Source organism: Galeopterus variegatus, unplaced genomic scaffold, assembly GCF_000696425.1.
Source record: "Galeopterus variegatus unplaced genomic scaffold, G_variegatus-3.0.2 Scaffold2620, whole genome shotgun sequence".
In the NCBI taxonomy this organism is placed as follows: Eukaryota; Metazoa; Chordata; class Mammalia; order Dermoptera; family Cynocephalidae; genus Galeopterus; species Galeopterus variegatus.
This window is the reverse complement of record NW_007728731.1, coordinates 249,898-264,575: the sequence shown is the minus strand read 5'-3', so window position 1 is coordinate 264,575 and position 14,678 is coordinate 249,898. Positions and strand designations below refer to the sequence as shown.

At 37.1% G+C, this 14,678-nt stretch overlaps 1 protein-coding gene and 1 pseudogene across 2 annotated transcripts; one reads left to right on the top strand and one right to left on the bottom strand.

Moving 5' to 3' along the window:
* Window positions 1–2,329: 2,329 nt before the first annotated feature.
* LOC103598473 lies at window positions 2,330–2,779 on the top strand (annotated as a pseudogene). The gene has a single exon (XR_551205.1). The product of XR_551205.1 is annotated as a 40S ribosomal protein S27-like pseudogene (transcript).
* Window positions 2,780–11,454: 8,675 nt separating this feature from the next.
* Window positions 11,455–13,847, bottom strand: NEUROD1 (neuronal differentiation 1). Its single transcript, XM_008582470.1, has one exon. It carries the CDS (start codon window positions 13,838–13,840, stop codon window positions 12,770–12,772), a length of 1,071 nt encoding a protein of 356 aa, XP_008580692.1. The 5' UTR covers window positions 13,841–13,847; the 3' UTR covers window positions 11,455–12,769.
* Between the last annotated feature and the right edge of the window lie 831 nt (window positions 13,848–14,678).

The following is a 14,678-nucleotide window of genomic DNA, read 5'->3' as shown; positions in this document are numbered from 1 at the left end:
TCCCTCCTGTCCAATGTGATTGTTTGCTTGTGTTCTAGATCTTCTGCCCTCCACATTACCCAACACCTTCCTTAGTCAATCATACCCACATATTACTTAATCTTATCTTCTCTACATCCAGGGTTTTCTCCATCTTAATGTATAAAAATGACGAAGCAACAGCAAAATCAAAGCCTCTGTTATATCAGACAGTTCTCCTTGTGTGTGGCAGAAAACTCAACTCAAACTGGCTTTAAAAAAAAATCTAATTGGAGAGGTAGGGGTTAATAATAGAGAAACTTGATCCAGCAGCTCAAATAATATAATGCGATAAACGGTTGTTTTCCCTTACTTCACTCTCCCTTCTGTACTGTAAGCATCATCCTCTGCTCCATGAATATCCCTGTACCCCACTCACACTTTCTCCTCCAAGTAGCCAAATGGCTGACACACTCCAGATCAAATCCACATACATACTGCATTTGTCAGAAGAAGAGCACATGTCTCTGTCAATATCTTCCCCATAAAAATGGAAGTTTCTCTTTCCCAGAAGTGCCAATAAAGTCTTCTTGCATAACGTTTCATCTTAATAAGTTAACACTTTTATCAGTTGGCAGAGGCATAGTTATAATGTGGTTTTTAAAATTTTTCAGTGGCTTAAGACAATAAAGGTTTATTTCTTACTCAGGTCCACATGAGCAAGGGTAGGTAGGAAACTAAAAAGAAAGCCAGCGTAAGAGACAAAAGTACCAACTATCCAAAAATAAAGATTAAAAACAAGGCAGAATCCCAGATCTCAATACAAAACTTCTGATTAGTTACATACCTTCAGAGGAAATAAACACCAACTTGTATATAGAACAATAAAAACAGTCAAATAATCAGATATATAGACCTAGGTAACTAAGGCTGGAGTCTTAGCTTCTGGGTTTTAAGCTCACAAAGAGAGTACTGGCTCAAGGCAATATATAACCTGAACATAGAGATAGAACTTTTAGAAGTCATAGCACTTATTCATTTAAATCACGATCATTACAAAAAAAAATTATGTAACTTTACATGTTATAAAATTCTGTTAAATGAGTGTTTGAGAAATCATTTGTTTTTTCAGAGAGTCTATTTATTAGTTTACATGCTGCCCCACAAATGAAATAAATGTGACATTTTTCATGTGAAGAATAAATAATAGTTGATATTTTATACTTTTGTGAATTCAAGGATAAGGCTTTTTAAAAAAATAACCCTTAGTTTATTGGGTGGGCCCATTCACACTTCACTAAATCTAGATGTCAGTTTAAGTTCATGCACATAAATAGAAAACAATACAATTTAGATATTAATTCAAATGCTTATTAAAGAGCTATTATTTGTCAGCTTGTTCAAATACCAAACCTGGTGTTAACTGAAATATTCTAGTAGTTTCATGTTGTCATTAAAAGTTCACAGTCAGTGGCAGAATAAATGGTCCCCAGCATCACTCTCTCCCACAATCAACTAATTTACAGCTATTAAAAAGCAAAGACTGACAATCTGGGACGCTGGAGCTTGGGTGAAGAGGAAGAGAGATCTGTGGAGTTTGTGAAGGTGGGAGAAGCTGCAGCAAGAGGAAGAAGAAACCTCTCTGACCATTTTAAGTCCCTGCTGCTTCAAGGCTGGCCCTGTGAGAGGCAGGAAGAAGGTGCAGCACATGAAGCAGGAGCCAGCAAAAGCCTCAGCTGAGCCCTTTGTGTGAAGTTGCCTGGAGTATGTAGGGGAGTCAACAACCTTGGAGCAGAACCTACCAGCTCCCAGGCCAGTGAGACCACTGATGGGGTTTTCCGTGGGCCCAAATAGGAAAGAGGGCCACAGCCAACAAAAGAAAGGAACTACACAGAGGCTGGTGAGTCATCACAAGGGACCCACGCATAGCCCACCCCACAGGAAGCATTTAGGGTGCAGGAAAGAGGCTGACCCAATGGAAGAACATTGGGATGTAGAGTGGGCAGCTGATCTGCCTTCCAATCAACAAAAGCCCACTCAGTAGAGACTGATCAGAGTGATAAAACTGCAGAAGGCACAGTTTGCTGGAAAGACTCAGCCCCAGACAGAATTTTCACACAGAACAGGTATATCTGACCTCACAAGACACAGAAGTGAAAAAAGGCCAACAATTAAAATCTGGTCCACACAAAAATCCTTCCCCAGAGAATCAGCAGCAAGGCGGCGATTTAGTGCGACCACAGAGCTCAAGTACTGGTCCCCACAGGAAGTTCACCCAACTTTGCAATTAACCAAGATCACAGACCAGAGACAAAACTCTGATATTAACCAATAAAGGTCTAATATTAACAAAGAACACCTATAGGAGAGATCCGGATGGACTGGGCTTGTGAGAAGATCAACATGCCTTTGGATAGAGATTTACTACATCCATCCTTGGAAGAGGAAAAGGAAAAACATAAAAAGAAACAGCTGGTTCATAATCCAAATTCTTATTTTATGGATGTGAAATGTCCAGGTTGCTATAAGATTAACACGGTTTTCAGCCATGATCAGACAGTGGTTCTTTGTGTAGGTTGTTCAACAGTGTTATGCCAGCCTATAGGAAGAAAGGCCAGACTCACAGAAGGGTGTTCATTTAGAAGAAAGCAACACTAATAATCCACACAAATTCCTGAATTTGTGTTATTTCACAGAAAGCCTTATAATAAGTTTAGTAACTCTAGTTACTCTGCCAAGATAATGTAATTATGTTTTATTTTCTATGGTATACAACAGTGATCTCCTATTTTGATGTCAGTTTTTCAATGTTTTGATTATGGGCAAAAAAAAAAAAAAAAAAAACAGAGCACCCATAAATCTAGAAGAGGTAGAAGTCTCCTCAAATACCCAGACATCAACATAAGGACACAAAGAAAAAGAACAGAGCACCTATAAATCTAGAAGAGGTAGAAGTCTCCTCAAATACCCAGACATCAACATAAGGACACAAAGATCAAGAAAGAATAGAGATATATGACACCAATAAAGGAAACAAACAAAGCACCAACAATAGACCCAGAGGAACACTGGATTTATGAAATATCTGACAGAAAATTCAGAATGGCCCTCTTATGGACTCTCCGGGAGTCACAAGAAAACACAGATAGAATATTAAATGATATCTGGAAAACAGTCCAGGAGCAGAATTAGAAACTTGACAAAGGAATTGAATCAGTTAAAAGAAATCAAATAGAAATTCTAAAAATAAAGAACATATTATCTGAACTGTAAAACTCAATAGAAAGCTCCAACAGCAGACTTAATTAAACAGAGGATAGAGTCAGTGAGCTCGAAGATAAAACACATGAAATTATGCAATCAGAGGAGCAAAAACAAAAAAGAATAAGAAAAAATGAAACAAATACAGTAAACATGGGATTTCCTCATGGGAAACAACCTCTGCATCATTGGCATACCTGAAGGAGAGGAAAAAGGAAGAGATGTGGGAGGCATGTACAGGAAAATAGTAGCTGAAAATTTCTCAAGTATGGCGAAAAATGATAGCATCCAGGTACAAGAAACTCAGAAGTCACCAAAGTCAATCCAAGGAGAAACACCCCATGGCCCAACATAATCAAATCATCAAAAACAAAGACAAAGAAAGAATACTGAAAGCAACAAGAGGAAAAAAAAGTAAAAAACCACACATAACATTCAACAGAGTCCCAATACCTCCCTCAGTGGATTTCTCCATAGAAACCCTATAGGCCATAAGAGAATGGCATGATATATTCAAGGTGCTGAAGGAAAAAGACTGTCAGCCAAGAAAACCGTATCCAGCAAAGCTAACCTTCAAATATGAAGAAGAAATAAAGTTTTTCCCAGACAAACAAAAGCTAAAGGAATTCATCAACGCTAGACCTACATTGTAAGAAATGATAAAGGGAGTTCTTTGATCTGAAGGAAGATGGTGCTAAGGAGCAGCAAGAAAACATTTGAAGATATATAAATCATTAGTAAAGTAAGTTCACAGACAACCTCAAAATACTCTAATGTCATAAGAGTGGTGAATAAACCACCTACATCTTTAGTAAGAAGGCAAAAGGACAAACCTAACAAGACACGAACATATACAACCTCCATGTAAGAGATAAGCCATATAAAAAGATGTAACTTGAAACAACAAATTGTCAAAAAATGTTGGGGGGGGGATGATGCCAAAGTGTAGAGTTGGCTTTGTTTTTTGGTTATTTTTCCCCCTTAGATATCAAAATTAAGTTGTTATTGGTCTAAAATAATCTGTTACAACATGTTTTTTGTAAGCCTCATGGTAACCATAACACAAACACTTAGAAGAAACATACTAAAAATAAATAGTGGGAAATCAAAATGCAGTGCTAGAGAAAACCTCTCAGTCACAAAGAAAGACAGTAACGTTGGAAAAAAGGATAAAGAAAACAACCAGAAAAATTAAGGAACAAAATTTCACTAACAAATCCCTATATATCAATAATAATTCCTCTAAATGTAAATGGATTAAATGCCCCAATTAAAAGACACAGAATGGCTTAATGGGTTATAAAATAAAAACAAACACTATGCTGCCTATAAGAAACTCACTTCATCTATAAAGACACATATCATCTGACAGTGAAGGAATAGAAAATGATATTTCATGCAAATAGGAACCAAAAAAGAGCAGGAGTAGCTAAATTTATATCAGATAAAATAGACTTCAAGCCAAGAAATGTAAAAAAAGATAAGAGAGGTCATTATATAATGACAAAGGGATCAATTCAACAAAAGGATATAACTATTTTAAATATATACACATCCAACACCTGAACACCCAGTTATATAAAGTAATTACCATCAGACCTGGTAAGGATGTGGAGAAAAGGGAACCCTCCTACATTTTTGGTTGGAATGTAAATTGGTAAAGCAATTGTGGAAAACAGCACCCAGTTATATAAAGTAATTACCATCAGACCTGGTAAGGATGTGGAAAAAAGGGAACCCTCCTACATTTTTGGTTGGAATGTAAATTGGTAAAGCAATTGTGGAAAACAGTATGGAGGCTGCTCAGAGAGATAAAAATACATCTATCTTATGACCCAGCTATCCCACTGTTGGGTATATACTCAAAGGAAATGAAATCAAATATATCAAAAAGACACCTGCACTCCCATGTTCATCACAGCTCTATTCACAATAGCCAAGAGATGGAATCAACCTAAATGCCCAGCAATGAATGAATGGATTAAAAAAATGTGATATATACACACAATGGAATACTATAAAAAGGAAATGATATCCTATAATTTGCAGTAACATGGATGGAACTGGATACCATCATGTTAACTGAAGTAAGTCAGGCACAGAAAGAAAAATACCACGTGATCTCACTCATACATGGAAACTTAAAAGAAAAAAAAAGTGATTCTCATAGAAGTAGAGAGTAGTACAGGGTGTGGGGAGGGGGCGCGGTGCGGGAAGTAGTGGACTTACAGGTTCAAAGCTATGCTATCTACCCTAAGTGAATCATTGTGCAGTCTATGCTTGTATTAGAAAAACAGACTGTACCCCATAAATATGTACAAGTAAATTTTCAAATAAAAAATTTTTTTTTAAAAAAGGAATATAAAACCTCCCCCCGCCAAAGTTCATGGTGACATTTTCAGAACTGTACCCCATAAATATGTACAAGTAAATTTTCAAATAAAAAAATTTTTTTTAAAAAAGGAATATAAAACCTCCCCCCGCCAAAGTTCATGGTGACATTTTCAGAAGAATTGAAATGAACTCTTCTATATTTATGTATATTTAACATCAGTTAATTGTAGATTTTAGTATATGCATTAGTTTCCTAAGTCTTGCCACAACAAATTATCACAAACTAGGTAGCTTGAAACAACAGAAATGAATTATTATATCGCAGTTTTGAAGACTGGAAGACTGAAATCGAGACATCAGCAAGGTTGGTTTCTTCTTGGTGACTCAGAGGAAGAATCTGTTCCATGCCTGTCTCCCAGCTTCTGATGGTTGTCTATAACCCTTGTGTTCTCTTGGCTTGTAGACACATCACTCCAATCTCTGCCTTCATCTTCACATGCCATCCTCCCTTTGTGCTATGTGTCTCTATGTCCTGTCCTCTTCTTATAAGGACATCTGTGATTGGATTTAGGGCCCATCCTAATCCAGAATGATCTCATCTTAATTTATGTCTTACATGTTAATTACATCTGGAAAGATGCCATTTCCAAGTAAGGTCACATTCTGAGGTTCTGGATGGACATGAATTTTGGAGGAAAGAGGGCTGAAGGGAGGGAATACTAACTATTCAACCTAGTACAGCATACATACAGTCAGAGTTAAGGAAACATTAAAATAGTTTTTTATCTCATGTTGCGATTTTCAAATATCTAAACAAGTAGCCTTGGCTCTATTAACTAAGAACAACTTTTAGTAAAGGAATATTATAGTAAATATCACTACTGAGATTTAGTTAAAATTTAAATGCATTTGTTACTATTGTTCAATTATTGTTGATATTTAGTCACTGGCTAGAATAAAGATTATTTAGTTATCTGTTAACAATGACTAATGATGTTATCCCAAATCTTCTTTTTAGAACACTTTATTATCCTCTTCATTCTTGGATGTGAACATTACTTAGCCACGTATCTGTAACCTACCATGGATTATAAATTTATAATTCCCTGCTCTGAGGAGACGAACACTACAATTGTTAGTGACACCAGTGGTAGGGAATTAACAGTTCTCTTAAGCATTGTAATACCCCTTCATTGACGTCACCGAAAGTGATGGTGATCTCTTAACTGACATCATTGAGAGAACACTAAAAAAATAGTATTGATGTGCTAAGTTTATATGCTAAACATTTTAAAGTCAAAATTATAGGAGAGGGTAATTTTATAGAACACCAAAAGTAGAACAAGAACAATTGCTAAAGAATGATGAACAGAAAGGAAAAAGGTATTATGCTTTCAAGAGAGTTCTTAATACATTTAAAAGTAAATGTTGTGATTTACTACAAGCCTGTAGTATTTTCGTACATTTATTCCAATTCCACATCATATTTAACCAACTGATATTAGTGAAAAGAAAAGATGACTGATAACTCAGGATTACTGATCTTCAAAGGGAGGGGGGAGTTTGGTGTCATATGATATCATAAGAAATTAGTTTCAATTGTTCTCTTTTTATAGAATTAATGTTTATAATATTCACTAAGCTGAGAGTTACTTGTGATCCTCTCCATTCTCAACTGACTTGATTTAAAACATAGTGGTTAATACAACAGGTTTTGGCATCAGATTAGTGTGGTTTTATTCCCTTGAAAAGTTAGTATTTATTGAGAATCTCCTAGGTCTTCCAAGCATCAGAAAACCAGCAACAACCAAAAGAGACAAGGTTCTTGTTCTTGTGAAACCTACATTGTACTGGGGGAAGTAGATAGCTTAAAAATAAACTCAGCAAATAAACATGCAAGATAACATTGGACAGATAAATGCTCTGAAAAAAGGGAGGGGCAATATAGTAGTGATTTGCTGGGGTTGATGGCTTTACTATTTTATATGGAGATCAGAAAAGGCTTCTTTGAGGATGTGGCATTGGAACAACAACCAGGATGAAGAAAGGAAGCCAGGAATGAAAATATCTAAATATCCCAACTTCCTGCAGTTTCCCATCCGTAAAATAAGGAACAAGGCTGCTTTGATGAAGAAATGTGTAAATGAATGAAAAGCACTTAGCACTGACCTAGTGAGTGCGTGAAGCTGTCTCTCTGGCTGGCTGTTCTTAGGCATGAAAGTCTAAAGCAGGGTTAGCTTTTAATCTTGTTAACAGCAAAGTAAGTTACCAAGTTACCTCATATGTGCTAGGTTAAACTTACTCTCTTGTCTGTTGATGTCATTTCACAATCGGATCCTTTGGATTGCCCTATATCTGGGGATCTATAAATATGGTTGTAGTCACTATCCATCTATGTCTAAATTAGCTGGGCAAATAGAAAAATACTTACATGGGCAAATCCACATTTAATGCATCTGAAGATTGATTCCAGTGTTAACATAATATTCTGCATTTTAAAATTAGCAATTTAACCAGAAGTCCCCAGAGACTGTGGCCTTGTCTTGTCAATGCCACTAGTTTGGCTACACAGTTAATTCCATCAGAGCCACTGAACCAAGTGTAAGTGTGTAAAGAGAGTCCATGAGTCAATTGCCAATACAGAATTCTCCCTGACTTAGGAAGACAGATGATCTCAACTTTTGAGTGCATATAGTGCAGATTTCTAGTTGAATGGTTCTTGACAATAGTGTCCTCTGAAACATAATGCCTGGCCAGGAGCCAATGATTATGCCACCATACGAATCACTGTGCATCTGATGCCAGAATGCCTTTTTGCAATGGTAACAACAAGAGTTCTCAGTCCTGGTGTTCCACAAGATGTTGCTTTGGCTCTTTTATTCTTTATCAGACCCTGAAGTTAAAGATTTTATTTAGAAGGTTTTCAGGATATAAGTGGTGATAGATGGAGAGAAACAGTTTTGCTGTTTTACATTTCCCATTAGGACAAAATCAGCCTATGTTTTGAAACCTAGTTTTATTAATTGTCTGATAGATATTTTTGCTTTAAATTTCTTGTATAATTATAGAACTAAAATAGCTTGGTTCAAACTGTTAGCTAATGATCCATACATCACTTTAGTAATTACTAGCTTCTTTCAAAAAATGCATTAATTTTGTCAGAATGTATAGACTTTCAAATGTGAAAACATAGGGAGTACTTTTAAGATTAATAAATTAGAACACACAAAATTTGTTCCAAATGTTATTTTACTGTAACATATTATAAACCTAAAAGTAGTAAAACATTCATAAGATTATAATCCTCCATTTTAATGTATATATAATTGTCTTTTTAAGGATTAAAAGTAGATAGATCATACTGTATAATCACAATTGGGATATAAATGAACATTCTGTTATGCAGAGTGTTACTGTTCAGTAGGAATTATGCACCAGTTAAAATATCTAGCCAAATATCATCTCCAACTATGAAATTGTCTGCTAATTTTAAATACCAACTTCTTCTGGAAGTAACTCTTTAGAGGATTTTCACATTAAATAAGTAGATCTAAGTATCTTACTTGATAAAAAGAGTAATTGCTTAAGATGAAGGAACACACAATATCCTAAATATTACTTACAAAAGTGTAATACAACAAAAGTAATATTTTTCCCAAAGAAACCTAAGTTGCCAGTGTTTCTTCTTTTTTTGCTGGCCTCTCAATTAGAAAAAAAAGTTTTCTTTCCTTATTAACTAGATATAAGCATTAGCCATTTGTAAAAACTGTATGGTCTCTTTTACATATGGGTAGCAATTCATCGAAGAAAAGAAGATAATTTTAAAGGATTTTTTGTGGTTTGAAAATGACTTCCAAATATTCATTAAAGATTTAAGTGAGTAAATTTGTAGAATATGTTTCTGACATTGGCACTGGTTCTGTGGTATTTCTCTGATCAGATGGAAGTGCTATGTGTAATGCAGAGTGCATGCAGTTCATTCATGCATAAACAATATCATTTTCATAAATTAAAACCTCCCCTGCAGAAGGAACATCTGTGCCTGCATTTGAATAAAAGATGGTGGCATGTGAGTTACTCCTTGACTGACTGAAAGAATCCCTATGTTTTACAATGAAGTCGTATAGGGAAAATGAAAAAAAAATCAAACTTAACTTTTAGTCTTTATTTCTACCTTACAAAAAAGTCCCCAGTCAAGATTTCCATGCTTGCTGTCTTAAAAGCTGGAATTCTTGAAATGTCATTCTCTTATTATTTTTTTCTGTTCACTACTGCAACAATTTTTAGTTTGCATGAAGATGTCTGATTTTAATTACAGCTGCTTAATAGATCAGATCCGATCTGAATGTTCACTTCATGGTCTCCTATGCTGGAAGGCTGGCACTGTTCAAATATCATATCAGTATTATGTCTCTTAAAGTAAGAACAGTGAGAACAATCAGGGATATAGGAAGCAACAGCTTGATTCCAAAATAACAACTCTGATTCACTTGGAATGAGATTGCTGCATTTTGGATAAAGTTGGATCTAAGTTAAAAGTATTTCTGTCATGTGATGAAGGTTGATGGAAAACATGTTAAAATGATATATTTTAAATTGCACTCAAACATTTTTTTGATGTTGAAATATTCCTTACTGTTGCTGTCACAGCTTGATACAGCCCCATTGGCAATGTTATTAGTATAGCTAATTGTTCCTGTCCATTAGATTACTCACATTTTTCTGGAGCAGGTTGCTAAATGAGGTCAGCTTTCTGGAACCCCTAAATCACCAATGAGAAGGAGATTAAAGGAACAAGCTTAGGAAGGGGGGTAGTCGTCCAATGTGGCATCCAAATCAGAGGAGGAACAATGGAGTTACTAATGACAGTAATCAGAGCACCACAGTAGAGCCAGGGTACAAGTGCCAAAATGTTATTCCCTAGGAATTGTGACTGTCAGTCAATACATCCAGAGGAAGAGAAATGCCAAACTTATTTTTTAAGTGGCCTGAACAATGGACAGAATCATCTGTAAGTTTTCAAAGTGAGTTATAGTTCCTCAAAGAGGAAAGGGAAACAATTAGACCTTCCTAAAATATATTATAGTACAAATAGTGTGTTCTTAAGTACAAAGAGTTCATTACTCTTCTTTCTGTAAAAACAGTTGAGCTCATCATAAGTTGTTTATAGAACAATTATAAAATGCTACTTGGATTCTTTAATTTAATCATTTCTTTCTGGTGTTTTCTAAAAGTATACATTTTTCTCTTTGGGATAGTACTGGTTTGGAAGAGAGAATTATTCAGTCCAGGAAAATGTACAGGTAACTGAGCATTAAGAAAATGGTAAAGTTTTAACATGTTTTAATTACTTTCTGGTGTTTTCTAAAAGTATACATTTTTCTCTTTGGGATAGTACTGGTTTGGAAGAGAGAATTATTCAGTTCAGGAAAATGTACAGGTAACTGAGCATTAAGAAAATGGTAAAGTTTTAACATGTTTTAATTATGTAGATAAATTAGGGTAGGGAACTTATTTATGTCTTGCTTGTTAATAATTAACTAAATCCACCCTTTTAAAAAACAGAAGAAAACATGTGATACAATCATTTAAATAAATGAGAATAAAAAGCTTAAAGGTGAAGCCACTTACAAACAAACAGACAAACAAACAAAACCACGTTTGTCTCACCCCACAAGCCGCATATTCCAAATAAAGAGATAGTTCCTTTCATTAGCTAAAAGGAATCAGTGATTCCCTAAGCAAAATAGACTAGAGAATATGCCAAAGTAAACTTTTCTTTCTTTTCTTTTGTTCTATAAACAGTGTTTAGTTCTTTTTAAACTCAGCAAATAAAGCAACTAGTCCCCCCAGGAATAATTTATACTTAAAAAAAATCACTTTTAAAAAATGCAACATTGCTTTGATTTTCAATACTATTTTTATTGCGACTGGATGAATGTTTTCTAAATTGTGCATTACACCATAATATACAGTATTACAAACAAGATTACAGTACAGGTCGATTCCAGTGGTACCAGCATCACATCTCAAACAGCACTTATTCTGGACTGCATTTTACATGCAATAGCTATTGTTCTAATTATGAATTAAATGGTTTTAATTTATGTAAGCTACTGTACTAATTGACTACAACAGGTATAAATCCCAACATTAATAATCTGATTAGATTTAGGCTCAGATTTATTACATGAATATATGAAAAACCACCATTTGGGTGACTATATATAAAATCATGCATTTATATTTTCTGGAAACATTAAAAGCTTCAGATTCTTTGTAAAATCGTGGAATGCAAAGGAATAAGAGACTAAAAAGAAACAGTGCAAATTGTATGTGATAGTCAAGCAGCTTTTGATTTAAAGAAGGGTATGTTGGCATTTATTTATAATATGTATATACAAGCTTGTGCAAGTAATGAATTGATATGTTTTGATAGGAAATGCATCTCTTGATTTTTCTTATCATCTTGAGATTTTGAGAGTTATGGATCTGGTTTTTATTTTAGGGAGAGGGAAAGACTTTAAAGTGAAATGAATTGCTCAAATTGTGCATTTTTTTTCTTTTTTTACAATTAGAGAGGAAAGAAGTGCTAAGGCAACACAATAACTTTCTAAGCACTTTTCTGCTGGTTTAAATTAGTTAAATTATTTTGTATAAATTAGATATAATTCTACTTTTCTGATATGTATAAAAATTGATGAAGCTGCATGGTTTTAAAATAGGAAATCCACATTATAAAAAGTCATTAAAAATTCTGTACAAAATCACAACAAAATAATTCAGCATGGGAAAGGTAACAAGTAGTAAAATGCTGGTTGAAAAATATATATTTATATATATTTTAATTGGCCCATTACTAGTTTAAAAATTGCATAGATCCTAATTATTGCTTGTGATTTTGTTATCCCGATCAGATAATTAATATGATCTGAATACAGACAGCTACACCAAATTCGTGGTGCATTTACTTTTACTTTACTGTATTATTTTTTTAAAATAGAAGAGCTATAGAAAATAATACATAAGGTGAACAGGAACTTTGATCCCCTGTTTCTTCCAAAGGCAGTAACGACAATAAATACATATATCACTTGAAGCTTGGAATATTTGCACTTTGCAGCAGTAGTACCCAAAGGGCTGCCTTTTGTAAACACGACAGTTACTGTAAGCACAGTGGGTTCGTTTCCCGGGGAATGATGAAACTGACGTGCCTCTAATCGTGAAAGATGGCATTGAGCTGGGCACTCATGACTCTCTCATGATGTGAATGGCTATCGAAGGACATAATATTGTCTATGGGGACCTCGCAGCGAGGAGCAGTGGTGCCCGAGAAGATTGATCCGTGGCCTTGGGCCCCTGCCAGGGTCGCTGCGGGATAGTGCATGGTAAAGGCATAATTTTTTTCAAATTCGGCGGACGGTTCGTGTTTGAAAGAGAAGTTGCCATTGATGCTGAGCGGCGGGCTGAGAGGTCCATCAAAGGAAGGACTGGTGCAATCAGTCAGGGGGCTTTCAAAGAAAGGCTCCAGCGCTGCGCTGTAGGCATGCGGCGGCGGCTTGACGTGGAAGACGTGGGAGCTGTCCATGGTACCGTACGGCGGGCTGGGCAACCCCGGCGACTGGTAGGAGTAGGGGTGCACAGGGAAGGAAGCGCTGGCCGTCGGCAGGTGTGGGGGCATGTCTTGGTTCTGCTCAGGCAGAAAAGTCCGAGGGTTGAGCTGCAGGCAGCCTGCAACGAGGTTGGTGGTGGGCTGGGATAAGCCCTTGCAGAGCGTCTGTACGAAGGAGACCAGGTCGGGGCTTTTGCCTGAGCGCAGGATCTCCGACAGAGCCCAGATGTAGTTCTTGGCCAAGCGTAGCGTCTCGATTTTGGACAGCTTCTGAGTCTTGGAGTAGCAGGGCACCACCTTGCGCAGGTTGTCCAGCGCTGCGTTCAGCCCGTGCATGCGGTTCCGCTCCCGGGCGTTGGCCTTCATGCGCCTCAGTTTAAAACGCTCCAGGCGCGCCTTGGTCATCTTCTTCTTCTTGGGGCCACGTCTCTTGGGCTTCTGATCATCTTCCTCCTCTTCTTCCTCCTCCTCCTCTTCCAGGTCCTCGTCTTCGTCCTCCTCCTCTCCCCCGTTCCTCAGTGAATCCTCCTCGGCGTTCATGGCTTCGAGGTCGTCCTCCTTCTTGTCTGCCTCGTGCTCCTCGTCCTGAGAACTGAGACACTCGTCCGTCCAGCTTGGAGGACCTTGGGGCTGAGGGTCGCCTATCAGTCCGCTCTCGCTGTACGATTTGGTCATGTTTCGGTTTCCTACATTCAACAGGGGAGAGAGGCAAACAGAAAGAAAAGGAGAAAAACGCTATATTCAAAAGCTGGATAAGGCTTCAGCTCCCACTCGCTCGCCCTGTACAAATGCAAGTGAAGAGAAGTACGCATTCATTACAAGATGGATGCCTTAGGAAAAGTTGGATTTAGTGTTTTACGATGGCGTGTGTGTGTCCCGCTGGTACGTAGGAGAGAGGACAGGCTGGGCTGGGGGTGGGACGCAGGGACTCTGTGTATGTACACCACTCACGCATGTGTGTGTGTTTCCTAGTGATTAACTTAAATGTGTTCACGGTGATTGCCCAGCAGGATAACGTGTGTGGAAATGAGTGTACACTTCAGCGACTTCATGTTTATCTGCATGTGTTTAAAGTCTCACAACTCCACAAAAATGATGAGTTTGAAAATCGCACATTCTGTCTATCTCTGTTCTGGCTTCTCAGTACTTAGCGATTTAAGTTGAAAAGCCCTTATGTAATTTACTAACCCTGGCAGTGATTTTTAAGAAGATTAGACCGACGGGAGATTGAAGAGCAAATTCATAGAAGAGGAAAAGTAGTTTCCACCAAATTATTTCACCATTAAAGAAACATTTGGCAACAACAGTGGGCAGGGGTCTTCCCTCCCTCTGTCGTCTTTCTTTTCTCGCCTCCCCTTCCTCGCCCTCCGCGGAATTTCCACCTTGTACAAAAGCGTTCTCTAGATAGCTGGGGCTGGGGCCGGCGCAGAGCGCTCTCCCACGCGCCGGGGATCAGGTGCGGAAGGCTCCTCTCTAATAAACAGCCCATTGAAAGAGCGGCCCACTCTTTATT

Bases quoted from the DNA above. Each gene is read 5' to 3' on its own strand.
- NEUROD1 (XM_008582470.1), bottom strand. From the start codon at position 13,840: ATGACCAAATCGTACAGCGAGAGCGGACTGATAGGCGACCCTCAGCCC.